Source organism: Martes martes (assembly GCF_963455335.1).
Source record: "Martes martes genome assembly, chromosome: X".
NCBI classification, from domain to species: Eukaryota; Metazoa; Chordata; class Mammalia; order Carnivora; family Mustelidae; genus Martes; species Martes martes.
In genome coordinates, this window is record NC_137897.1 from 82,403,072 (window position 1) to 82,430,818 (window position 27,747).

Genomic DNA, 27,747 nt, shown 5'->3' on the forward strand with positions numbered 1-27,747 from the left:
TATTTTTCTACCCTGGTGTATGGCCTATAGTAAGGAAGCTTTGTTGATCTGGTTACAATAAATTATCTTCAAGAATATTATTGTTCAGCAAATGTTTTCTCTGCTTCTCACCCAATCATTTATGCTATCTGAGAAAAGAGATGAATTGTTGCTGATCTCTTGTTTCTTTTGTCCTGCTATGGAGCAGCAATTATCTTTAATTCACTCATCTTAAACATCTCAATCACCCTTGTGACAGAAAAACAAAAACAAAAGACTCACACCATTTACTCCCCACTACCAAAATAAAATAAAACAATCCAAGGCTAAGAAGAGAAAAAGGATAAGGATAGGATTATAGTCCTTTTTCACTTACTCTGTTCAGAAACTTATTTTATTTCAACACAGAGAGACCAGACATCACCTCTGCCTCATGCCTAAATCTGCATGTATTTATTTACACATAAAAATTGTTTTATAAAATAATTGTGGACTTTATAATCACAATGGTGAGCTAATATTTCATAAAAAGAAAACTTATAATCTGTCAACTCTTTGATCATCTATATGAACACAAGAAGATGGTAGCATAGATAATCCCAGACTAATTTATATTTATCTTTGTTCAATTTTAGATTCACCCAAAGTAGAGAATGGCATAATTTTTATAGCTAGAGGGGACTTCAAGATCATTTAAGTCGACCCTTGACATTTTGCAAAAGAAGGAGCTAAGGGGTGCCTGGGTGGCTCAGTGGGTTAAAGCCTCTGCCTTCAGCTCAGGTCATGTTCCCAGGGTCCTGGGATCGAGCCCCACATAGGCCTCTCTGCTCAGCAGGGAGCCTGCTTCCTCCTCTTTCTCTCTGCCTGCCTCTCCATCTACTTGTGATCTCTATCTGTCAAATAAATAAATAAAATCTTTTTTTTTTAAAAAAAGGAAGGAGCTAAGATTCAGAGAGATTAAGAAACTTAAATAAAATTCTAATGCTTTCTCAACTATACCATGCTGTCTCTTTATAATTAAAAAAGCTAGTAATGTGTAAATAGATAAAGAACCATCTGCACCACTGGACAAAGAGCTTACTAAAGAATAATCATGATATATATCCTTTGTCCTCACCAACCCAGATCTTGGTCCCATTCCGAATTATACTCAACAGACAGAATGTACAATGGCAGTCCCTACAATTGGAAGAATCCTCTTGCCACTACTCCCATGGAGTGAGAGGGGGAAAAGAACTCCCACTTAGTTGCTAAGACAACCTGGAAAGGTAGAGGAAATAAGCTCTTTAATTAGACCATAGATAAAGGGGAAAAGTACCAAACCTTTCTTATGGCCAAAGTAATTCAAAACATCCCAACTCTAATTGGAGCCTCAGCTTTATTTTCCCACGCTAAAATACACTTACACTAGGAGGTAGGTAGATCCTATGAGGTAGGTGGAAACCTAATAACCACATCTAACAAAGTCTCTATGAAAAAATGTATTTTAAGACTCAAGTAGTTGGGGTGCCTGGGTGGCTCAGTGGGTTAAAGCCTCTGCCTTCAGCTCAGGTCATGATTTCAGGGTCCTGGGATCGAGCCCCACATCGGGCTCTCTGCTCGGCAGGCAGCCTGCTTCCCCTTCTCTCTCTCTCTGCCTGCCTCTCTGCCTGCTTGTGATCTCTGTCAAATAAATAAATAAAATCTTAAAAAAAAAAGACTCAAGTAGTTGACTTATCAAACTTTTAAGACATAACCCAGTCATAAGTTCAGGCCTGCCTGGATATACCTAATAAACCCAAACACATATACTCACAATTATATGAATACACAGAAAAATATGAAAAAGGAGGAATGAATTAACCAATGAGTAAGGGAACAGAAAAATAAATACAGGGACATATTTAGCTCTGTGAAGAACAGGGAGAAACCCCTGAAACTTTAGGGAGGAAAGTCTTTTTTTTTTTCACCCTCCTGGGAATAATCACAAAAATTCATAACCTTAGGGTGCCTGCATGGCTCAGTTGTTGGGCATCTGCCCTCGGCTCAGGTTATGATCCCTGGGTCCTGGGATCAAGCCCCTCATGGGGCTTCCTGCTCAGCAGGAAGCCTGCTTCTCCCTCTTCAACTCCCCCTACTTGTGTTCCCTCTCTTGCTGTCTCTCTCCCTGTCAATTAAATAAATAAATAAAACCTTTAAAAAAAAAAAAACCTCGTAACCTTTTCTGCTCCTAAGTATTTCTTGCCCCACTTAACTATACCCCAAGTTCATATCTAAAGAAGCAGGTAAGGAGCACAAGAGGACAGGAGAAGGTGACCAGCTAAAGGAACTCACAGAATGCTAATTTCATACTAAATCTTGGTTGTCTAAATAGATAAAGTAGTTCACACACCGGGTCAGTAGTGTCAGCAGGACTTCCAACTGTATTCAGGTGCTCAACAATGTCCTTGAGATCTTGGGCCATTCGTTTCAGCTGAGCATCTATATTTTCTGCTAATTTGTAACTGAAAAAGCAGGTAAAATAAAGACATCAACAAGAAATGCTTTCTCCATTATGTCTTGTTACTGACATACGAAGATGATACTGCCAGCTGGATTTGCACCAATTCCCCCTGCCTTCTAAGTAGGTCTCAGTTATGACAAATGGCACATTTTTATGTAGGCAGCATTCATGATCTTATTATTACCATATTCTAAAAAGACTCCATAGGTGAAGGCTTTTAACCAACTCGGCATTTTTATAGTCACCTATTTACCTTCTGGATAATGTTCCAGGGACCTCCGAAGCAACAAAGCTCTTTTTAGCTCTTAAAATGAACTTTTAAGACATTTAGATACATAGTAAGTTATTCAGTGTTTAGGTGTATTCAATAAGTGCTGAGATGTCTTCAATGATTTTAAATAAATTTTCAAAGTAAAACCTTACATAAATATATTCCATCATCCAACAAAAGATATTTTGAGAAATTAGATTAACAATAATCAAAGGTAGATAAATCTCCTAAGTACACAGCACATATTAGTTGGCTAAATTCCAAACTAGATTTCCACCCAAACTATTTACACACATACATACACACTTAACCTAGTCAATAATATGTTTATGAATTAAAGTGATCAGAGTTTTTCAACTTTAATATCTATAAAGATTAAAGGATTCAATGAGATTTATTGTTAACTATTTATTGCCTTTCTGTCCCAGAGTACTTAAAGGTAATTGGTTTCCTTGATTACTGAATATCCTACTAAAGATTCCATCACAATATAAATCTGACTACATAAAAATAATTGAAAAGAACTACGTTTCTATTATTCCTTCAAATTACAGTTAAGTACTCATGTCCAAAAATGTAACTCTCTAGGCTTCAAAAAATGATAGAATGCATAGAAACAAATGCAGAGAAAAAAAAAAGATTCACAAAGGCTGAAATACAAAAGCAGAAATAGAACTAGGGTCCAGGATAAAGAAGATGTGGTATATATACACAATGGAATACTATGCAGCCATCAAAAGAAATGAAATCTTGCCATATGCAATGACGTGGATGGAACTAGAGGGTATTATGCTAAGCAAAATAAGTCAATCAGAGAAAGACAATTATATGATCTCCCTGATATGAGGAATTTGAGAGGCAAATTTGGGGGCTTGGGGGATAGGGAAGGAAAAAAAATGAAACAAGATGAGATCGGGAGGGAGACAAACCATAAGAGACTCTTAATCTCACAAAACAAACTGAGGGTTGCCGGGGGGTTGGGGGGTAGGGAGAGAGTGGTGGGATTACGGACATTGGGGAGGATATGTGCTATGGTGAGTGCTATGAAGTGTGTAAACCTGACGATTCACAGACCTGTACCTCTGGGGCTACTAATACATTATATGTTAATTTAAAAAAAAGAACTAGGGCCCATACAGATTAGCTGTACTTGCCATATTTCATGCACCTACAAAAAAGTTAATTTGCAAGCCTTTAGAAAATAAGCTCAGTCTTAACTCACTAATAATCCATTACCAAAGGGAGTCTGATTTGGTCTCAGTCTGGTTTATGTAGCACATTTAGACAACACTTCATTATTTGGCCTGATTACCAAATTTCAGTTCCAGAGAGCTAAAGTTGCTGTGAGGACACTTGCTTGGTAATATTATCAACAAAAAGACTGAATCACATATGCGCGCACACACACACACACACAGATTCAGCCCAAGACACTGACAAAATCATTCAATTTTTGAAAGCTATGCAGTCTGCCCCCAGATTAACAAATTGCCTTTAAAAGAGCCAGTGATTTATCACTGAAGCAATTGCATGAACATTAGGTTTAAAAGAGTCAATATAAACAGGACACCATAAATATCCCATGGTACTATGACACCACACACATAAAACTTGTATTTCTAATTTAAGAAAAAACTTGACAAATACAAAAACTTTACAGTGGTCATGTATAAGCTTGAGATTAGTACGTATACAAAATGCTATAAAACAAAACTGCCAGAATGATTACTTCATTTTCAAGCATCCCAAAAAGATAAATGGAAAACAGCCAAGTAAGTTGATAAATGGCAACTACGAGAACTTGTCTTTTTCTACCAATTTTTATTCCCTGCCCTTCAATTCTATTTTTTCCTTTTTTTAAGTAGCTAAGTCTTGCCCCATTCCCTGATCTTTATTCAGTTACTTACGTCTTCCCATGATCCTCATCTCCTAGCTGCAGATAAGGAGCCCCACTGTGGTCCTTCACAAACTCCTCTAAAGGGGTCAAGAGATCTTCCAGTTCCTTCTGCTGTGACAGGATAAAATCCAATTCTTGTTCCAGCCTGAAAAAAACAAGTCAACGGAAGGGCTGACAAAAGGAACTTGGAGTGTCATAATAAATGTCAAAAACTACAACAAGGAAAAAAGAATGGACAAAGAAACAGATTTTTAATCTTTCAACCTAGGGAGTCTAAGGTTCTACCTCTGCTGATCCAGTTTCACTTTTTCCACTTCTCCATGTAAAGTAGTAATCTATAAAGGAACACAAGAATATGATAATGTAAATATTTGAATTTATGTTATAATTTTAAGGCAATACTAATTTTCTCATATACACTTCAAATATCAACAATTTCCTAATTCAGGACACTCATTACATAAGGAAAATATTTTTCAATTGATCACCAATATTGGGATAGAAAATTAACCACAAAACAGGTCTGTGCTCTTATACAATGCAGGCAGACTACTGAGACTTTGAAAATACTTGTACAATACAGGTAGATTAATGAGACTATCTTCTTACCTTCTCACCATTCTCAATCAAGGTACGATCCCAAGCATTGACCTGAGTGGCCTGGTGAAGAAAGTACTTCTCTTGATCCTCTAAATCAAGGTCCCATTTGTTTATCAGACCATCCAGCTGACCATAAGTCATCACGGGAGTTACGATTGAACTAAAAAAGGATACAGTAAGACCATATGATCACATTTTTGAAAGTATAACCATATTTTTTAAATAAATAACACAGGAGGACTTAGAGAAGAAATTATCACATGAATTTTGCCCAGACCTGCCTCCCAACAGAACCAGCATATGTAGTCAAGATTATTTTTAAAACAATCATTTTAAAATCTTTGGAAATTATCCTAAAGGAATACAGCAAATTAAAAAAATCTATTAAGAAATCTACCAAATTTCAGTAAGAACAGCTAAATTCTGTGCCACACCTGCTCCCTTCCCTTGCCCTCAGCTCATCATGATGCAAGTTTCATCCTGGGTGCATGTGGCCAGAGATAGGACTCCCTCTCCCCATAGCTCTTAGTGAAAATTATCCATTCCAAATCTAAGTAGCATCCACAAAACAAAGTAGGCAGCTGATCGTCCATCCTCCACTGGGAAGAACCAAGCAAAACTCTGATTCCTCTGTCAGGTGGTATCAAATAAGCTAAGCAGGTGGCTGAAATTCCAGCCTGTAACTGGCAGAACCAGGCAATGCTCTGATTCCTTTGCTGGGCAGTGTCAGCAGGGCTAAGCAGAAAGGTAATCATCAATTCTCTGCTCAGGAGAGGCAGGTAGTGTTCTATTTCCTCTACCAGGGTTCTGTCAGCAAAGGCCAGTGACAAGCTGAATCTAAATACCCACCCAATGGCAACAAGACTTAATAAAGCAGAGCGAAAAAGGATTAGTTACCATTAGGCTTCACCACTTGTCTTCAGTGTCAGTAGGACCCAATGGGGAGCTTAACCACTATACCCACCTGGCATCACTGAGACAGAACAAAGCAATGCAAGCTGGAGCTAGTAAGGACTCCACTTCCCACCACCCCTGGTGTCAGCAAGGCTCAGTGAGGAGCTTAACCTCGTCTCTACTGGAGAAATCAAGCCTGAATGAGGCGGGGCAAAGCAGGGCTAGTCAGTATCCCAACCTCCTTCTCCCCAGAGCCTGTGTCCGTGAGGCCTAGTGGGGAGCTAAGCTTCCATACCAAACCAGCATCAAGAGGCTGAATAAAGTGATAAGATGCAGAATAGTTGATATCCTACTTCCTCACTCCTTTTCTGCCAGTGGTGCCCAAAAGGAAGTTGAAATTCTGCCTCTGCTCTGCAGCGACTAAGCAGTATGAGTTAGTCCCCCACTTCCTCTTGTTCTGGGGTCCCAGGGACCCAGCTGAGGGCTGAGCTTACATCCCCACTTGAGGCAATGAAGTTGTGTGACCTGCTGCCCCAGGTGAGTGAGTGAGTGAGCCAGTCGGGCTGAGGGGGTAGCTGAATTTTCATACCACTCATCTGCATTGAGGCAGTATGAGTCAGTACTCCACTTGTCCTGGGATGGTATGGGCAGGGTCTAGTAGGAAGCTGAAGATGCAAACATACCCAACCCTTGTACTATACCCCAATGAAAGGATTACTTGATTTGAAAAAATTAAAATTGGACCCAGACTCCCCTAAATGTCTAGGATACAACTTAAAATTATCCATCTTACCAAGAACCAGGAAAATTACAACTCAAAAGAGAAAAGATAAGCCAAAGGCACTGACACTGAGAGGTATCAGATACTGGAATTCTCTAAAAGAATTTCAAAGCAACCATCAAAAAAATGCTCCAACAAGCAATTATGAATTTTCTAGAAACCAATGAAAACTAGAAAATGTCAGCAAAGAAACTCAAGTTATGAAAAACAATCAAATGGAAATTATAATTATATTATAGAACTGGAAACTAAAAAGCTCACTTAGAGGGTTTGATACTAGAGTGAAAATGACAAAGGACAGAATCAGTGAACTTGAGAGTAGATCAATAAAATTTACAGAACAGCAAAGAGAAAAAAGACACAAAAATGAAAAAAAAAATCAAAAGAACCTAGAGGACAATAACAGAAGAGATAACATTTGTACCATCGGAGGATGATAGATTAGGAGGAAAAGAGAAAATGGGATTGAAGAAGTATTATGAAAAATAAAGGTGAAAACTTCCCAAATTTGGCAAATGACATAAATCTACAAATTCAAGATACTGGGCAAACCCCAAACAGAATATCTCAAAGAAATCTGCACTAAGACACATAATACTTAAATTTCTGAAAACTGAGGATAAAGAAAGAAAAAAAAATCTTGAAGGTAGCCAGAGAGAAACAACACATTACTTAAAAGGTACTACCAATTCGAATGACAGCAGATTTCTCATCTTAAACCATGGAGGCTAAAAGGAAGTGTCACAACAGTTTTCAAATACTGAAAGAAAAAAAAAAAAACCTGTTGACCACAACTTCTCTATCTGGTGAAAATGTCCTTTAGAAGTGAAAGGAAAATAAATATATTCCCTTGCAAGATTTTTGTTGCTGGCAAATGTACCCTTGAAAACTGGCTAATCAGAAAATAAAAATGAAAACAGAAGAAGGCTTGGAAATTCTTAAAGGAAATAAGTCAAAATGAGCAAAAAGTGTAAGTATAATAGACTATCCAACTTCTCATGAATTTTTAAGTCATATTTGATGGTTAAAGCAAAAAGTATAACAGCACATAACATGGTGTTCAATGTACACAGAGGAAATACTGGAGACAATTAAACTTAAAAGGTAAGAAGAGTTAAGAGTGCTAAATGGAATTACCAAAGTGGTAAAATGTCAACATGAATAGACTATTAGAAGTTACATATGCATACTGTAATACCTAGAGCAACTAGTAAGAAAATTATATAAAGCAATATGCTCAGAAACACTATAAAAATAGAACAAAATGGAACCCTAAAAAATGTTTGAGTATCCCACAGGGAAATTAAAAAAAAACAAAAGAAAAACAAAAACAGAAGTAACAAAAGACAAATAATAAAATGGCAGATTTGAGCCCTAACATATCAATAACTAGCTTAAATATAAATGTGCCAAATATATCAACTAAAAGGCAGAAACTGGATAAAAATTATGATCCATCCATATGCTATCTACAAGAAACTCACTTCAAATACAAAGACACAAATGGGTTGAAAGTAAAGTGATAGAAAAAGACATACAAGTAAGATTAATTTTTTAAAAGAGATGGCTATATTAATAGCAGATAAAGTAAATTTTAGAGCAAAGAAAATTACCAGAGAGGGACCCTGGATAATGATAAAGGAATCAAATCACCAGGAAAGGCCAACAATCCTAAACATGTAGGCAACCAAACAGCAGAACCTCAAAATACAAAAAGCAAAACTGTTAGAGCTAAAGGGAGAAACAGAGCATTCCACAATTCTAGTTGGGGACTTCAAATTGCCACTCTCCACAACTGAAAGAAGCAATAGAGAGAAAAGCTGCAAGGATACAGATCTGAAAATACAATGAAGTAGGAACTCATCATCATATATAGAACACTCCACCCAATACAGAAAACACAACTTTCAGGGGCCTGTGGAACAGCCACCAAGAAAGACTCTTATCTTCATCATAAAATGAACCTGAACAAATACAAACAGACTCAAGTCATACAGAGCATGTTCTCTGACTATAAAAGAATCAAACTAGAAATCAATATTGAAAGAAAACAAGAAAATCTCCAAGCACTTGGGAATTAAACAACATGCTTCTAAATAATCTGTGGGTCAAAGAGGAATTCACAAAGTAATTTGAAAAGTAGACAGAACTGAATGAAAAAGAAAATAAAACATAATAGAACATGTGGTACACAGGGGCACTGAGGTGGCTCAGTTGGTTAAGCATCTGACTTCAGCTCAGGTCATGATTTCAGGGTCCAGGGATCAAAACCCTTGATTCTCTCCCTCTGCCCCTCCCCCCACTCATGTGCACTCCCACTTGCTCCCTCGCTCTCTCTCAAATAAATAAATAAAATCTTTTTTTTTTTTAAAGGATATGTGGTACACAGCTAATGCAATGGTGAGGATATTTATAGCACTGAACATTCACACTAGGAAAAGGGAAAGGTCTCAAATCAGTAATCTAAGTTCATGCCTCAAGAAACTAGGAAAAGACCAATATGAAGCCACCACAATCAGAAGGAAAGAAATAATAAATAGTAGATATCAATGCAATTGAAAATGAAAACAATAGAGAATAATCAGTGAAATAAAAGCTACTTCTTTGGGAAAGGATGAATAAAATTGATAAAAGAAAGGTACAGAACACCAACAGAAGAAATGAAACAGCTATTAAAAGCACAAAATGCAAATACCACCACCAACTTTGTAGCCATAAATTCAACAACTTAGAAAACTAAACCAATTCCTTGAATACCACACACTACTAAAATTTACCAAAGATGAAACAGATAAACTGAATAGTCCTAGAACCATTAAAGAAATTGATTTGTAACTTAAAACCTCCCAAAAAAGAAATATCCAGGCCTAGAGGTTTCACTGGAGAATTCTGCATACATTTAACAAAAACAATTTTATATAATTCCTTCTATAAAACAGAAGAGGATACTTCCCAGATCATTTTATGAGGCTAGAATTATCCACATACCAAAAGCAAAGACAGAATAAAAAATGAAAGAAAACAAAGCTATGGGCTAATATCTCTCATGAACTTAAAAAAGTCCTAAGCAAAATACTAGCGAACTAATCCAAAAATGTATTAAAAAAATTGTATGTCATGAGCAAGTCAAATTTATCCTACGTATGTAAGGCTGGCTCAACATTTGAAAATCAATCAGTGTAATTCACCATATCATTAAGCGAAAGATGAAAAATCCTAAAATATTGTATCAACTGAGGCAGAATAAACATTTGACACAAATATGTCCAACTGATTTTTGACAAAGGTATACAAGTAATTCAATGGAGGAAGTTGAAGACTGTCTTTCAACAAATGATGCTAGAAAAACTGGACACCCCAGACCAAAAAAAAAAGAACCTTACTCTAAAACTCATACTTCATACAAAAATTAACTGCAAAATATAAAACTGTAAAATTTTTAGAAAAAAATAAGAGAATCTTTGGTATCTAGAGTTAGACAAAGAGCTCCTAAATTTGACATTAAAACATGGTCCATTAAAGGAAAAGCTGATAAACTAGACCTCATCAATTAAAAGTTTTTGTTTGGCAAAGTACCCTGTTAAAAAGACAAAAAGACAAGTTACAAATTTAGAGAAAATATTTATAAACCAAATATCTGACAAGACTGAACTAGAATATATAACTCTCAATATTTGAAATTAAAAAAAGAAATTCAAGTAGAAAACAGACAAAAGACACAACATGAACAGACATGTCACCAAAGAGGATACACTGGTGGCAGATAAACACATGAAAAGATGTCCAACATCATTCGTCATCAGGGAAATGCAAATTAAAACCACAATGAGATAACATTTCACATATATTTGAAGGGCTAAAACAAAAAATAGTGACAACACCAGATCCTGGTGAGACTGTGGACAAGCTGGATCCCTCATACATTGCTGTCAAGTGTGTAAAATGGCACAGTCACTCTGGAAAAGAATTTGGCATTATCTTAAAAAAAAATAAACATGCAACAACCATACCACCCAGTAACTGCACTCTGGGCATTTATCCCAGAGAAATGAGACTTACACTCATTAAAAAAAAAAAAAAACCTGAACACAAATGTTCTCAGCAGTTTTATTCATAACAGCCAGAAACTGGAAACAACCTAGAAGTCCATCAACAAGTCCATCAACAAGTGAACTATAGCACATCTACAATACCATGGACTACTACTCAGAAATAAAAAAGAACAAACTATTGATGCACATGACAAACTCAAGAAGTATGACTAGAAAAAAAAAAACAATGCCCAAAGATCACATAATTTAGAACTTATTTGTGTAACATTTTTAAACGTCAAGATTGTAGAAATGGAGAACAGATTCATTACTGCCCAGGGTCAGGCAAAGGAGGGGATGGTAGTGAATATGGCTGTAAGAGGGCAAAAGGAAGGATCCTTGTGCTGATGGAATTGTTCTATATCTTGATGGTATCACTTGTACCAACAGCATTGCAAGATGTTATTATTGGGGGATACTAGGTAAGGGACACACAGAATTTTTTGTATTATTTCTTAGAAGCACATGTGAATCTACAGTGGTCTCAAAATTAAAAAATTAGTTAAAAAACCCAAACAATTAGAGAAGAACATGGCATAGATTCAACTGCGTGAATTTTAATCCGGGCTCAACCTTTACCAGGGACAGAGTATAAAATTCCTACGTGCTCCAGTTTTCTCATCTATAAAATGGGAACAAAAAAAGCACCAACTTCATAGAGTTATTGTGAGGATTAAATGATATGATGTTTGTAAAGCACTGTCATAGCTAAACATACAGTAATTGCACAGTAAATGTTAGCTATTATTAGTAATAATCATATTATAATGGTAATAAAACAAAGGTGCGCTATTAATCATTCCACTTCCTAAGCTACAGAAATCCTTTATCTGCTCCTTCAACTGAGTCATTTACCCAAATTTCAAACGCTATTCTAAAGCTATACAAGAAAATTATACCTTGTACATGATAAATAAAATGAAATTCACATAAATTTTCAAAGAAACAGCCTTACTTAACAGTTGAAGTAAACGGTAGCGAATTAATACCAACTGGAACAATGTTATTAATCCCAGATGGTATCAGTGACCTTAGGTTCAAGGAAAAGCCACTGGTGGTTGTGGTAGTGGTGGTGGTAGTGGTGACAGTAGTGGTGGTTGTCGTTGATGTTGTAGCTGGAAAATAAAATGCACATTAGTGAGAAATAAGAGACTTATTTTATTTAGTCCTTGATCACTCAGGATAAAAGCTATAGAAACATTTTTTTAAAATGTGAAATTAAACTCAAAGTTGTGTGGATTAGCACTCAACACTGTTGTAACATGAAGTGATATACAGCAGGCCAGACATCCGGATTAACCTTTCTGCTAAAAATTTAAAATCCTGGATATGTGTGTTGAAAAAGAAAATTTACAACTTAACCAGACCTATAATCATTAAAGAAACTGAATCAATCCTCAAAACTCTTCCCATAAAAAAACCTCCAGACCTAGATGACCTCACTGAAAAATTCTACTAAACTTCCAAGGAAAGAATAATTGCAATCTTATACAAACTCTCTATACATCTATGTCTTTGCATACTTACATGAATGTACCTGTGTGATTAATTCCTAGAAATGAAATTGCTGGATCAAAGGGTCAGCATGCTATAAATTTTAATATATCTTGCCATATTGCCCAACCAAAAAGATTTTGCCAATTTACACTTCTATCAGTAAGGAAGAGTTCCTGTTTCTCAACGTTATAGCCCATACTAGGCATATATCTTCACCAGCCTAATAGGTGAAAGTCTCTTAAATTTTCATCTACAGCCCAGACCTCTCTTTTACATGTCTTCTTCCACTGTACCCCTACTAGAATACCTAGCCCTCTCTATATGAAATCCTCACTATATTTCATGGCCTAACTCACATTCTTCCTTCCCTCATATGTCACCCACTTCTCTTCTACTCCATCATCATCCCTTGGTTTTCTGAACTTCCATAGCACTTTTGGTTTTTCCTACACACTGAGCACTTAAAGAGTAATTCTCAGAAAACTGCAGCTGGTGGGGACTGCAAATGTTTTCTTCTTTTTGGTTCTGTTTTCAAATGCTCTTGGTAATCAATAGATGCTGCTTCTGCAACAAGAAATTTGTTATAAAAATACATTATAACATGTACACAATTGTTTGTTTTACATTAGCCTTGCTTTCCCAATTAGCAATATTTTCAGGTTAATGGCCATATGAGATAAATACATAAATCATGCTGCCTGCCAAAACAGGCACAGCCTATACTGAGGGAAACTGGCCTACTCCATTCCTGCTCAGGGATCAAGCTCAGATACTCTTTCTTCATTCCAAGAATTCTGTCCTTTGCTCCTGGTTCACAGTTGATTGGGACAAGGGTGGGTATCCAAAGCATGGTATCCATCTCACATACTACTGGCAGCCTATACAAGTCTGGCACAGAAAGCTCTAGTCAAGCAGGGATAAAATAGGTCAGAATCTCATTTTTAAAAATTTAGAACTATGGAAAGAATCAGACTATAGGTAGAAATATAGAAATATTTCCAGAAATACGGTAAGAATCAGATTGTAAGCAGAAATTTGTAAATATTTCCAAAAGTGTAGAAAGAATCCAACTACAGGCACGGGGGTTGAAAGAACCAACAAAGAATGGATATGAAGTAGAATTAAGGCTTCTGAGCAAGTCAAAATGAAGAATAAGCTAAGGGGCACCTGGGTGGCTCAGTTGGTTAAGTGTGTGCCTTCCGCCCTCAGCTCAGGTCATGATCTCAGGGTCCTGGGATCCAGTGGCTGCATCAGGTTCTCTGCTCGGCAGGGAGTCTGCTTCTCCCTGTCCCTCTGCCCCTCCTGTCCTCATGCTCCTGCTCACGCACGTACTCTATCTCTCTCTCTCTATCAAATAAATAAATACGATCTTTAAAAAAAAGAATAAGCTAAAATAGTAAGGTAGAAAAAGAGGTAAGGAAACCAATGGGAAGTTACAAAAGAGAAGACTAAGGGAATAGAACTGAATTATGTTTATCCAATAGATTTAGGTCCCTATTCCTTTAGAATAACTCTTAAATTCCATTTCTTTAAAGTTTAGTGTGATAATATTACCTGTGTTACATTTCCAAAAGATTCCATTTCCCTTTTGGCCACAAGAATACTTACAAGAATTCTCTGATTCCTTTTTTTTTTTTGTAAGATTTTGCTTATTTATTTGAGAGAGAGAGAGAGAGAGAGAGAGAGAGCGTGAGCATGAGAGGGGGAAGGTTAGAGGGAGAAGCAGACCCCCAACTGAGGCAGGGACCTTGATGCAGGACTCAATCCCAGGACTCCAGGATCATGACCTGAGCTGAAGGCACTCAACCAACCGAGCCACCCAGGCACCCAAATTCCCTGATTCTTTGAGTTAGCCTTTGTGAGGGTGGAATGAACACCACAGGGAAAGAGCATATCCCTGGGGTCACTTGATCACTCAAAACACTGGGAAGATTATAGATTGGATTCCATGTGGCATTCTTTACAGTCCTATGTCATCAGTCTTCATCCGAGAATAAAGTCTTATCTGAAAAGAAACCCTCCAGAAATACTGAAACTTAATCACACTATGGAGACCCCTCCTTTATTAATTCATTCAAAAACTGTGTAACTACTACATTCAAGATGGAAAACAGAAAAACAACTAAGAAAGAGTCCTTCTTAAAAAGCTTTTCTTCACCCACGGGTTGTTTTCTTCTTTTTCTTTTTTTTTAAAGGTAATCTGTATTTCCTAGCATGGACAGATGTGCAAAGATGACATATAAGAAAATAGCAGATTCTAGGATTATATTGTGTGTGTATTTATAATGATCCCATTTTTGTAAAACAAATTCATTGTATATTTGTATGTGTTTGGAAAAAAAGGCTGGAAAGATAAACACCAAATCATTCACTCTAGATACAGTGATATATGTATATATACATGTGTGCATGATTTTTATTAAAAAAAAAAGCAACTACCATCACTACCAAAAAAAACATCTCCACAAAGATGATGAATAATACCTTCAGGAAATTAATACCTGTCAACCTAAACACAAAAGAATCTTGAGTCTTAAAAAAATGGTACGATTATTTTAACCTTTTTAAACAGTATTTATCTTTGTTCTTTATTTTTTACGGTATTTTAAAAAGGTGTAAATTAGCTCTGGCATAGAAGATAATACTCAAATAACGAAAGTATTTCAATTAATAACAAAAAAGCAATGGATTTGAGAACGAAAGATTCCATCCCAGTTTGATTTTGCACTATGACTTTGATCTAAACTAAATACAGTCAACTCTACATTATGTGCATAGTAAAAAGGAAGCACAGTTCTATAAAAAATACAAAATAACTGCATACCACATTTGCATTTAAATAAATCTCATTCTGATGGTCTTAAAGATTGTTATATAAAATAGTGAAAACATCTTTTAAAACATCCTACTATCCAATTTTCCTATCCAAACAAACATTTTCCACACAAAAGATATAAGACTGATAACAAGCAACCTTCTCTTAAAACTTGCTGATTATACTTAGGGCAGAGAATAATCCCAATTGACAATAAATCTGCAGACACAGACACTTGAAAGCTGCCCTACAAGGTTGATTTGTGAGGTGAAGAGTCTGAGCAAGAAAATATGCTTGGGGAGAAGGAAAGGTGACTGGGGGGAAAAACCAATTCCAGGTTAAGGGTGTCAAGCTGAGATATGTCTTATAGGGAGATGGGTATATAAACTAAAGGCCAGGAGGGATGGGTTAGTAGCAAAGGTACCAGTTTGCAGGAAGGAATCTGAGACCTAGCTGGGGAGGGGATGGGTTATGGCAGAGTCACTGAAGAGCCTGCCAATTCATACTTCAGTGACTCAATCCATGGCTGAAAAAAATCAGTTTTGTTCAGCATTTTACAGGGAAAATTATGGGTTATGGTATTTGCAAATATGGTAACCTGTAAAGTCCTCAAGACACACTCTTCACAACTCTCATAGGTTGACCAGCTTCCTAGTACACAGCAGAAACTCCGATAAGCATCACTCATGCAAAAGAATAAAAAAATAGATGGTGGACATCTCTGTTTAGGAATAATTATTTTAAAATTAGAAAAGAGTGACTTTTAATTTATACCAGGTTTGAGGAAAGATTTATTCAGCCTTCTGTAAACTTTTAAAATAAAATAAATAAGACTTTCCCAGAATGGAGAATGACTTAAATGGTAGGTTTGCATAGCAACTGACCCCTAACCATCCAGCTCACCATAAGCTACAAGGCTACAACTAGCCAAGTTCTCTTCAACCTACAACCTAAGTAGCTCCTAACTGGCAGAAACAAATTTAGGATGGGAACTCCTGTAATCAGCTTTAGGATATGGTCAACTTTAATACAGGTCAAAACTTAAATTATGTTTTAGGGAAAAAGAACTATCAATGCCAACATATTGGATCGATGTAAACACTATGATCAATACTAAAACTTCTTCAATTTAAAAGTTGACAAGAATCTGATAGCAGTGTTGAGTATGGTCATCTCAAAGAAGCAGCATCATTGGTATCAAATGTCTTACTACACTTTGGCAGTCATCACTACTGGTGTACCTTTTGTATACTCTGATGAAATGATCACAACTTACTTAGATAGTCCTAAAAGCTATGGAACACAACTTACTGCTTGTTATACAGCACATTTCCACTGAGCATCCAAACACATCACACACCCCAATAATTCTCAAATCTTACTAGAAGCAGTATGAGCTGCTCCGCCTGTTCCAGGGACATTTAATCCAAATCCCAAAGTTATGCCACCGAATGTTCCAGGAGAAGTTGTTGGAGCACCAACTGCAGAGAGTAACATAATATTACCTATTACACTTTAATTTAAAAACAGTGAGCAATTTAGATATAGTATCTTTCATCTGAAGAGTCCTTTAGAAACTTTTGGCTGAACTCCAAAAGCCTACAGTCAATCCATTTATAAGAAATATCCAGAAAAGGCAAATCTATGGAGACAGAAAATAGATTAGTAGCTGTCTGGGGCTGAGAGATCTTATTTGGAAGACAGAAATGTTCTAAAACTGGATTACAGTTTGAGTGGTAGTTACGCAATTCAGCCTATTAAAATCACTGAATTATACACTTAAGTTTTATATGTAAGTTATACCTCATTAAGGTTAATTTTAAAAATACTATGGTCAAGATTTCTTTTCATTTGGTAAGCAAGGACATCAAAGACAGGAATGAAAACAAGCCTGTCAAAGGTCAGAGGGCAAGTCTGATTGAAAGTGGAATGCATTGAACAATTCTAACTTCCAACCTCAGACGTGGTCATATTCACGAAATCTGTTGTATTGGAGAAGGACATCACTTACATATATCAAAAGGCTTCCAGAATCCCAGTCACATCTCAAAACTGGAAGTCTATTTGGTAGAAAATATAATTCAAGTGGTAACCAGCAATTCTAATTATTTGTTTGCCTATTCCAACTTCACAAGAGGACAGGGACAACAGACCACTATTTTTCATCCTGAAATAGGCATGAGCAATTCCTGGCAAGTTTTATTTCTAGGAATGGTGACATTGCTCTAATAGGCCTGTGGGGGGACCATATTACAGCTAGGGTTACAATAACAAAGTCTAATGATAAATGGCATGGCACTGTGAAGATATCTCAAAAGCAGAGTCAGTTATATGGACCTGTAAGAAAGAATTGCTCAACATTTGCTGTTATTGTACTAATGGAAGATACATAGCAAGGAAGTTGGGGTTACAAGATAATTAATATCCCACTTCTCAGCTCAAGGCATCCAGATGTTCCTCTTCAAGGAGAGAAGCCACAAAGCAACACACGGTGTTAATTAAAACCCCAAACTGGTCCTTTTGTCATCCATCACTTCTGAGAGGTAAAATGTAAGGACCACAAACCTGGTCTATCTAGAAGAATACATAATAGCAAGGCTCCAACATTTAATTCCTATTTTATCTTACTCAGATAGATAATAAGACTTCTTCCCTTCAGACATACTTGGCAAAACTCCCACTCTTCTTACTCCCATTAGCTTCAAGAAGTTGTCTCAAAATATTACAGCATTAATGAATTATATGCTTAAAATTATCACTTTAAGCGGGAATAATCATGTTAACATAAAATTCACAGCTAAAGCCATGACAATTAGGTTCTTAAGCAATGCTACTATTGATAGCAGCAGTTACAGATGGGTTCAAGCATAATGATAATTTATGAGATGCAAGATACCCATAGTTTATATTGGTAAACTGAGTTACATGGCCTGATGCGAAATAAGGGTATCTTCTTTGCAACCAGTAACTTACAAGAGAGCCCAGTGGCAGCAGCGGAAGTAGAAGCATTTGACATTGAAGTAAACAGCATGGTGCTTGAACAAGTAGTGGTGTCAGCAGTCGATGCTGAAGCCAAACCTAAAAAAGTAATAAACAGAAAAATGTCACCAAAGAATAGTTCTTTAAAAAATAAAATACCATTATAACAAGGTTCATTTATAGGAGAAACTGTAACAGAGCAAGGAAAATCAGATACTCTGATATCTAATAAATAAAACATAATAAAAGCCTGATTTAGGGTGCCTAGGTGGCTCAGTTGATTGGGCTACTGCCTTTAGCTCAGGTTATGACCCCAGCACCTGGAGTCCCGGGATCAAGTCCAGCATCGGGCTCCCAGCTCCACGTGGAGTCTGCTTCTCCCTCTGACCTTCTCCCCTCTCCTGCTCTCACTCACTCCCTCTCTCTCTATCTCTCTCAAGTAAATAAACAAATTTATCTTTAAAAAGCCTGATTTTAAAAAAACAGTTTATCAGTACTGCATAGTATAGCCAGTCTTCTAGCACCATCATAACAAAGAAATTCTACTTTACTGAAAAAGTAAATGTAAAAGGGAGATCCACTTCTAGAACTGCAGCATAAGAAGTCCTAGGGACCTATTCCCCATTGAAACACCATAATTGGTATAAAAAATAATAATACTGAAAATCGGAAATCTCAGGATATCGTCCAAAAGATATACAGCAAATAAAGAACATTTATTCAAGAAAATCTGCTAAGACTCAGTTATACCAGTTAGAGTCTAGTATATGAACCACAACCTACTCCCTTCATTCCCTTTATCCCCCTGTTCACCTTGAAGGAAGCCACACTCCAGGCGGGAGTGGCCAATAAAAATGGCCCCAGCTCCCAACCAAGGGATATAGTATTTCATTGGGAAAGGCAAGCAGCCAGCAAATCACCTCCAACATATATTTAATGTGTTGAAATTCCTGGCAAGTAGAGCCAAGAATTGAGGGGCTCCCTACCTTTAGTCAGGCCTCATTCATAGGGCAGAGGCTCTACACCAGGCCCCACAGGTTACCCCTACCCTGGCTTCCTTGTCCCAGCTCACTTACAGGGCTGAGATTCCATGCCTGAAGCGATAAGCAAGAGGGTCAGAGGAAACTGGCCCTACACAGCACCCACAGCACTGTTTCAAAGGTTTTTGCCCAGGGGTAAAGGAGGCACATAAAAACAGAGAGCTCCCAAACTACACCCAAAAGTACTGACTTTATCTGAAAAGGAGTGTGAGGAGATTCAAGCCAAAGGACTCTCTAAAAAAAATGGAAATTTTTCGTGCTAAACAATTAAGAGGAAGCAAGTAAGTTCATGAGAGTAACAGTTTAGGCTATAAGCCAGCTAGTTTACCAGGGGTAACTAGGGAAAGAGGAAGTTGAAGAGTCTTCCTCCTGAGATCAGAAGAATCAAGTACTCAAACATGCTACACCTTGCATGAATCTTGAAAATATTACCCTAAATGAAAGATGCCAGACACAGAAGGCTACATATTGTATGATTCAATTTATATGAAATGTCCAGAATAGGCAAATCCACAGACTGAAAGTAGATTAGTGGACGCTAGGAGGTAGGAGGAAGGGGTAATAGGGAGTGACTGCTAATGGGTACCAGGTTTCTTTTGGGGGTGATGGAAATATTCTGGAGTTACATAGTGGTTATGGTTGAAAACACTGAATTGTACACTTTAAAAGGGTGAATTTTAAGATATGTGATTTATATCTCGATTATGCTATTACTAAAAAAAAAAAAACAGGATCATCTCAAAAGATGTAGAAAAAGGATTTGAGAAAATCGAACAGAGCTTCATGATGAAAACGCTCAACAAACTAGGAAGAGAAGGGAACTTCTTCAACATAATAAAGAGCATTTATGAAAAACCCACAGCTAACATCATATTTAATGGTGAAAGACTGCATACTTTCCCACTATCATCAAGAACAAACCAAGGATGTCTGCTCTTCCCCACAATACCTTAGAAGTTCTAACCAGAATAATTAGACAAGAAAACAAGATAAATGGCATCTAGGTTGAAGAGGAAGAAATAAACCTATTTCTAGTCACAGGTGACTTGATCATGAATACAGAAAATCCTAAGGGAGCCACAAAAAATTCTATTAGAACATTAAACAAGTTCAGCAAATTTGCAGGATTCAAGATCAACAAAGAAAAATGAATTACAATTCTACATGCTAGCAATGAACAATCCACAAATGAAATTGAGAACATCATTCCACTAATAATTGCTCAAAAAAATACTTAGGAGCAAATCTAACAAAAGAAGTGCAAGACTTATAACCAGGAAAATACAAAACATCACTGCAAGAAATTAAAGACAGACATCCTAAATAAATGGAAAGATCTCATTTTTGTGGATCAGAAGATTTAGTATTGTTAAGATGGTATGGAAGGCAGAAAAATGGTCCCCAAAGATAGCTGCCTCCTAATACCTAGAGCCTGCAAACGTATTACCTTACTTGACAAAAAGGCCTTTACAGTTGTGATTAAGGTTCAGCACCTTGAGATAGGGAGATTATCCTGGATTATCCAGGTAAGCAAAATCTAATGATATAAATCCTTAAAGTAGAGATTCTTTCCAGGCTGTGGCCAGAAGGAGAGGTGACTACAAAAGAATGGTCAGAAAGATGCCAAGCTGCTGATACAAATGGCCATCTAACACATGAAAACAAATTCAATGTCATTAGTCATTAGGGAATTGAAAATCAAAACCACAATGAGAATCTACTTCATACTGACTAAGATGGCTATAATTAAAAAGCCAGATAATATCAAGTGTTGGTGAGGATGTGGAGAAACTGGGAACCTCAAACAATGCGGATGAGCACGTAAGATAGTACAGCCACTTTGGAAAACTGTCTGACACCTCCTCAATGTGTTAAACATAGAGTTACCATATGACCCGGTAATGCTACTCCTAGATATCTACACAAGAGAAATGAAAACATGTATCTGCACAAAAACATGTGCGTGAATGTTCACAGTAGCATTACTTAACAACAGACAAAAGGTAGAAACGACCCAAATGAACATGGACTGATGAATGGCTAAATAAAATGTGGTATATCCACAAAATGGAATTTTATTTGGCCATAAAAAGGAAAAGCAGCACTGATATATGCTAAAACATGGATGAGTCCTTAAAAACATTATGTGGAGTGAGAGAAATTAATCACAAAAGAGCACATAGTTTATGACTCCTTTTACATAACATGTCCAGAATAGGGGACTCTAGAGCCAGAAAGCAGATTAGTGGTTGTCAGGAATTGAGGCAGGGAGGAACGGACAATGACTGCTAATGGTTATAGAGTTTCCTTTGAGGGTAATGAAAATAGTCTAAAATTGACTGTAGTAATGATACATAACTCGGTGAATATACCAAAATCCAATTAACTGTACGTTTTAAATGTGCAAATTATATAGTATAAGAATTACATAATATTTTATGAAAAATAATATTCATAATAGTATTTTATGGAAAAATAATATATAGATGTCTGAAATAAAGCTTCAGAAAACAGACTACCTGCCTCTTGCTTTAAAATTTCAAATAAAAAGTATAAAAAATAAAGCTAGAGAAATGAAGTATATAAAGACACAAATGAGATTCACTGGTTAACTAAAAACAAAGTTTATCTTTTCATCCTCATTGTAGATCATTGTACATAGCACATGGTAATAAGTACTCAAAGTTTCTGCTTAATTGAACCCACTTTTTCCAGACTCCAATACATAATGACATTCTATTTCCTCTTCAAACAGAAAAAGTACTTAATAAGTAACTGCACTTGAATCTGTTGCTGCCTACATCCAACTGCTGAACAACTCTTGGCAAATTATAATGTAAGACTCTGCTATCCAAAAGATCTAAGGCCACTGAGGGTGAAGGGTACAAAGGTGCTGGGAAGGAACTGGGAACATTACCACATACCTTTCAACTATCTAAAATGTGTATTGTTGAATATCCCCATGTTTCATCTAGAAAAAGCACCACATGTAGTATACTTTTAAAGAGACGATCAGTTTTATAGCAAAGGTGTTTTAATATTTGTAATTCATTACTAACAGGTGAGGCTATATTTTTACTATGGGTTTAATGGCTACTTTAATTTCCTCATCCAGAACTGCCTATTTATGTCATCTGCTGATTTTCTCACTAGAGTATTATCTTATTATTGAAGTGTATATCAAAGCTATTTAGCCAAATGTGGTGGGGTGCCTGGGTGGCTCAATGTGTTGAGTGACTGACTCTTGATTTCAGCTCAGGTCATGATCTCAGGGTTATGAGATCGAGCCCTATCCCTCTGCCCCTACCCCTCTCTAAAAAAAATGCTGCAAAAATTTCTTAGCCCCAGTTTGACATTTTTTTTTGTTTTCTTTTTTTATGTAGTCAAATCTTTCCATCCTTTTTTTCCTTTATGGTTTATGTCTCCATGATATGTTTCAAAAGGCTTCCCCACTTAAACATTATAAAAGGTGTTCAACCTCATTTTTAGGAGAAAATCACAAATTATAACTATATTGAGAATGAGTTCACCAAACAGATGGGAGAAATAAAAAACTAGTAACACACTCTGTTAAGGACACTGTGAACAGACAAGCAGCCTCTGAGGGTCCTAACGGGAGTATAAATCGGGTATAGCCCCTCTGGAAAACAAGTGGCCAATGTTTGAAAAATTCCAAATGAACCTATCTTGTGGACCAATAATATTTCTTCTCACAATTTATCCACAAAGATCTACCTGCACACCTGTAAAATGACATGTAAAATAAGAGCCATGACATCACTGTTTGTACTAACAAATGAGGAAACAACCTAAATGCCTACCAGCAAGGGACTGAGTAAATAAATTCTAGCACATCTAGACCATGGAATTCTATGATACTACAAAAAAATACTGAAGAGCGGTCTATATACCGACTGATATGAAAAGATCTATCTCCAAAATATTTATAGTAAGTGTATAAAATTTGTAAGTTTAGGGCACCTGGGTGGCTCAGTTGGTTAAGCAACTGCCTCGGCTCAGGTCATGATCCCAGGGTCCCGGGATCGAGCCCCACATCCAGCTCCCAGCTCCACGGGGAGTCTGCTTCTCCCTCTGACCTTCTCCCCTCTCATACTCTCTCTCTCTCTCTCTCTCTCAAATAAATAAATAAAATCTTAAAAAATAAATAAGTAAATAAATAAGATTTTTAAGTTTAAAAAGCAAGGTATCTTGGAACACTGAAAAAATAAAATAAAATTTAAAAAAAAGAATGAGAAATATTTTAAAAAACCAAAGTACAGAGCACTATGTATACTATCATTTATGTAAAAAAATAAAGGTAGAGGGCTAAGAATATTTTTTTATTTGCTAGCAAATTCATGAAGAAACTCTAGAAGGATACATACAGTCACAATGGTCAGCTGAATCGAGGGGGTGGAGTGGGTAGGGGTAATGCAGGGTAGATGGGGTACAGTATACCTATGTATACTATGTATAGTCTTATTTGTAAACCATTTGACTGAATATATTACATATTTTAAATTATACAAAGGTTCTTTCCCCAACCTAAGATATATTATTTACATATTTTCATATTTACCTGAGCTTTTTAAATGCTTATGGCTTCATTTTCTACCTCTAATTCACCCAGTATTTCTTTTGGTTGATCTTATTAAAAAACAAAACTCAGTGGAGTAAATCTGAAGATCTAACTGGCTTTATTAAAGAATTCATGAATCTGGAAGTAACCCATCTAACAAGCAGAGGGGAGCTCACAGGAATTACATAAAGTGGAAGGTTTTTATAGGAAGGAAGGTGGGGCAAGAAAGTTATAAGCAAAAGAAGAAAGAATTGTTTCTGGCAGGATCACCTTCTCTTATTGGGAAAGGCAGAGAATCTTATTATGCAGATGCCCATGTGACAGATTACCTCATTGGTGCTTATCAGAAAATTCCTGACAGACCAGTTAAGACTTACATTTCTGGGAGATTGAAACTGCAGTTAGATTAGGTATTAAGCCCCGGTTTACTGACTTGGGGCCTTAACCTAAATGACACCATTTTGGACCCGAGGTGGTTTTCTTTTTAATTATCTTCTTAGGCAAAAATTTATCCCCCTTCCCCCAAATCACCTGGCTAGCCAGCTACTACAGTTCATTTACTCACTACCCCATCCCCTCTCCCCACAGATTTGAAATGCCATCTTCACAGACCCAGGTTTGTTTCTAGACTTAAAAATTTTTCTATCACTGTTCCCCAAGGAAGTTTCAATTACTATAGCACAAGAATTCATGTGCTCTATTAAACAATATAAGAGAATAAATTTAACATACATTTTCATGTATTTTCCTTCAAGTATTCCATCATTACTTCCCTTAGAAAACAAAAGAGTTGAGGGGTGCCTGGGTGGCCCAGTCAGTTAAGAAACCAACTCTTGATTTTGGCTCAGGTTATGATCTCAGGGTCATGAAATCCAGCCCCACACTGGGCTCTCCGCTGGGCTGGTGTGGAACCTGTTTAATATTTCTCTCTCTCTTGGGGCACCTGGGTGGCTCAGTGGGTTAATAAGCCTCTGCCTTCAACTCAGGTGGTGATCTCAGGGTCCTGGGATGGGCCCCGCATCGGGCCCTGCATGGGGCTCTCTGCTCATTGGGGAGCCTGCTTCCCCCTCTCTCTCTGCCTGCCTCTCTGCCTACTTGTGATCTCTCTCTCTGTCAAATAAATAAATAAAATCTTAAAAAAAAAGAAAAAGATTTCTCTCTCTCCCTCTGCCCCTCCCCACCTCGCTTGCAGCACTCTTTATCTCTCTGGGAAAAAAAAAAGAGTTGACTAGACTCATATTTATTCCCCCAGATTCAACTATACTCAAGTCCCTCTTTCCTTTCCTTCCTCAAAAAAAAAAAAAAAAAAAACCATTAAAAAATAAAAAGCCCAATTTGGGAGTCATTTGTCCCCCACCACAGGAAACCACAATTTAATTACTGTTTCAATCTATTCCAGAAATGTGACCTTTCAAAAATCAATCTGAAATTTCCTGATCTGCACCAGGAAAGTAATCTGCATGATAAAAAAAAAAAAAAAAAAACCCTGCTGTTCCCTACCACCCAAAAGATGTCCGGCCAGAAACAATCCTTTCTTTTCTTTTGCTAATAACTTCTTGCCCCACCCTCCTTCCCATAAAAACCTTCCGTTTTGTACAGTTCCTCACAGCATCTCTCTACTTGCTAGATGGGAAGCTGCCCAATTCATTAATCAATTAAAAAGCCAATTAAATCTTCAAATGTATTCGGTTGAATTTTGCTTTTTAACAATTCCAACTGTGGTTTTATAAGAATTACATTAAATGTGTAGGTAAATGTGGAGATATATGACATTCTTATATATGGAGTCTGCACATTCAGTGGGTAACTTCATTTATTCATGTCTCCTATTATATTCCAAGGTAGAATTTTGAAGTTATCTTCATATAGGTCATGCACATTTTAAAAGTTTATTGCTAGACACTTTAAATTTTTAGTTGAAATTGTTAATGGGACCTTTTTCCATTATATATATTTACCAACTACTATTACTTAAACATGGGAACACTATTGATTTTTGTATTTATAACTGGCCATATTATGGAAATTTCTTCACTAGTGCTAATTGGATTTGCACTTGATTTATACCCATATTTTAAAATCATGATTTGTCTTGGGTACTGGCATAATTTCAGGGCCTGACCCTCAATCACATATGCAGAGGTAACTGAGGAAGCAAATGCCATTTAACATGATTTGCTTTTAAGTTAAAGGAGTCTTACTCTTAAATAAAGGATTTAAGAGACAGTCTTGTTTTCCTAATCATAGAATTACAGCAGGGTTTTTCAACATTTGGGGCCACGTAATTCTTTGTTGTGGAGGACTAGCCTATGCTGGGATATAGTAAGAAATGCGTATTTGGTCTGTGTCTCCTTTCCTGGACAAATCCTAAAACCCTTGGAATTTCCTAAGTGGTAAAAGTGTTAGAAGCATCTTTTGTTATAATATTTGGTTTTTGTCTCGAGTTCCTGAAATAGCTCCAGGAACAATAAAGGTGAAAGGAACCTCTGATTATTTATAAGAAGCCCTTAACCACCAAGCCTGATTTATGTTAATAAGGTGAAGTTTAAAGAGCCCTTAAAAATGAGAACCAGTTACCAGAGAGACCAACCAACAGGTTAGAACTTTCACCCCACCCTCTGACCTCTGGAAACGGGAGAGGCTGAAGATTGAGTTCAATTACCATTGGCCAATGACTTAATCAATCATGCCTACAGAGTAGAACTTCCATCAACACCCTAAATGAAGGGGTTTGGAGAACTTCTGGTTGGTGAACACATGGAGGTGCTAAAAGGGTGACCATGCCTGGAGAAGACTTGGAAGATCTGGGCCGCTCCCCTATACTTGCCTATGCATCTCTTCCATTTGGTTGTTCCTAAGTTGTATCATTTATAATAGACCAGTAATTGTAAGTAAAGTGTTTTCCAGAATTCTCTAACCTGTTCTAGCAAATTAGTGACCCAAGGAGAGAGTCTTGGGAACCCCCAACTTCTAAGCAGTTGGTCAGAAGTACAAGTGACAACCTGGGACTCACAATTGGTATCTGAAGCAGTAGAGAGTCTTGTAGGACTAAACCCTTAACATGTGTGGTCTGTGGTAACTCCAGGTAACGAGCATCATAACTGAATGTAGGAAACCAAAATCCAGCTGGTGTCCCGGGTTAGGGAACTGGTTGGTGTGGGAAGAACCCTCCATATTTGGTGTCCGAGGTACTGAGTGTAGGGGACACAAGGTTTTCTTTTATATGCACTGCAGGATATTTAGCAGTGTGAAACGGAATAAAGGAAACCGCATTTAAAATGGGGTTGGGAGGCCAGAAGGGGGAGCTCTCACACCATATCACTTGTTGCAGCCTTTTGCAGGCCTGAAGAGGGGAAAAAAACCTTTTACTACATGAACAGGAGGAAGATTTTCTCCCGGCTCGGCAACAACTTGGCCAATGAGACACTTCACCACTCAGGCAATTAAAAGCCACACTTCCAACTCCCAATTTACTCCAGTGGACTTTTTGTTTACAACAGCCCCTCCTAACTGCCCCCTTTCCTCTATAAAGGAGATTTCTTCTCTTTTTGTTCTCCAGACTTGCCTGTGGCTTTAACACAGCTTGCTTGTCCGAAATTGCAATTGCTCTGCTATTCAAACAAACCTATTTTGCTAGCAAAATAACTGGCTGTTTTATTTTCAAAGTCAAAAGCAGCATCCCCAGGCTCTATCCACTAGGTGCCAGTAGTACCTCCCCAGTCTCAACAACTACAAATGTCTTCAGAAATTGCCAAATATCCTCTAGGAGAGGGGGCAAAACCATCTCCAGTTGAGAATCCCTGGACTAGAGGAAGGGTTCAATATAATTTTCTCCATCCAGT

At 37.1% G+C, this 27,747-nt stretch overlaps 1 protein-coding gene across 1 annotated transcript in view; it reads right to left on the minus strand.

Annotated features, from left to right (window-relative positions):
• Positions 1-18,338, minus strand: part of NUP62CL (nucleoporin 62 C-terminal like) — a gene marked incomplete at its 5' end in the record, with an annotated part of 49,550 nt that extends 31,212 nt beyond the window's left edge. Inside the window, 7 exons of the mRNA XM_080795562.1 lie at positions 2,351-2,462; positions 4,640-4,774; positions 4,915-4,964; positions 5,239-5,389; positions 11,951-12,110; positions 16,690-16,788; positions 18,281-18,338. Of these exons, the coding sequence (XP_080651688.1) occupies positions 2,351-2,462; positions 4,640-4,774; positions 4,915-4,964; positions 5,239-5,389; positions 11,951-12,110; positions 16,690-16,788; positions 18,281-18,338 (765 nt within the window). The remainder of the gene's footprint in view (positions 1-2,350; positions 2,463-4,639; positions 4,775-4,914; positions 4,965-5,238; positions 5,390-11,950; positions 12,111-16,689; positions 16,789-18,280) is intronic.
• Between the last annotated feature and the right edge of the window lie 9,409 nt (positions 18,339-27,747).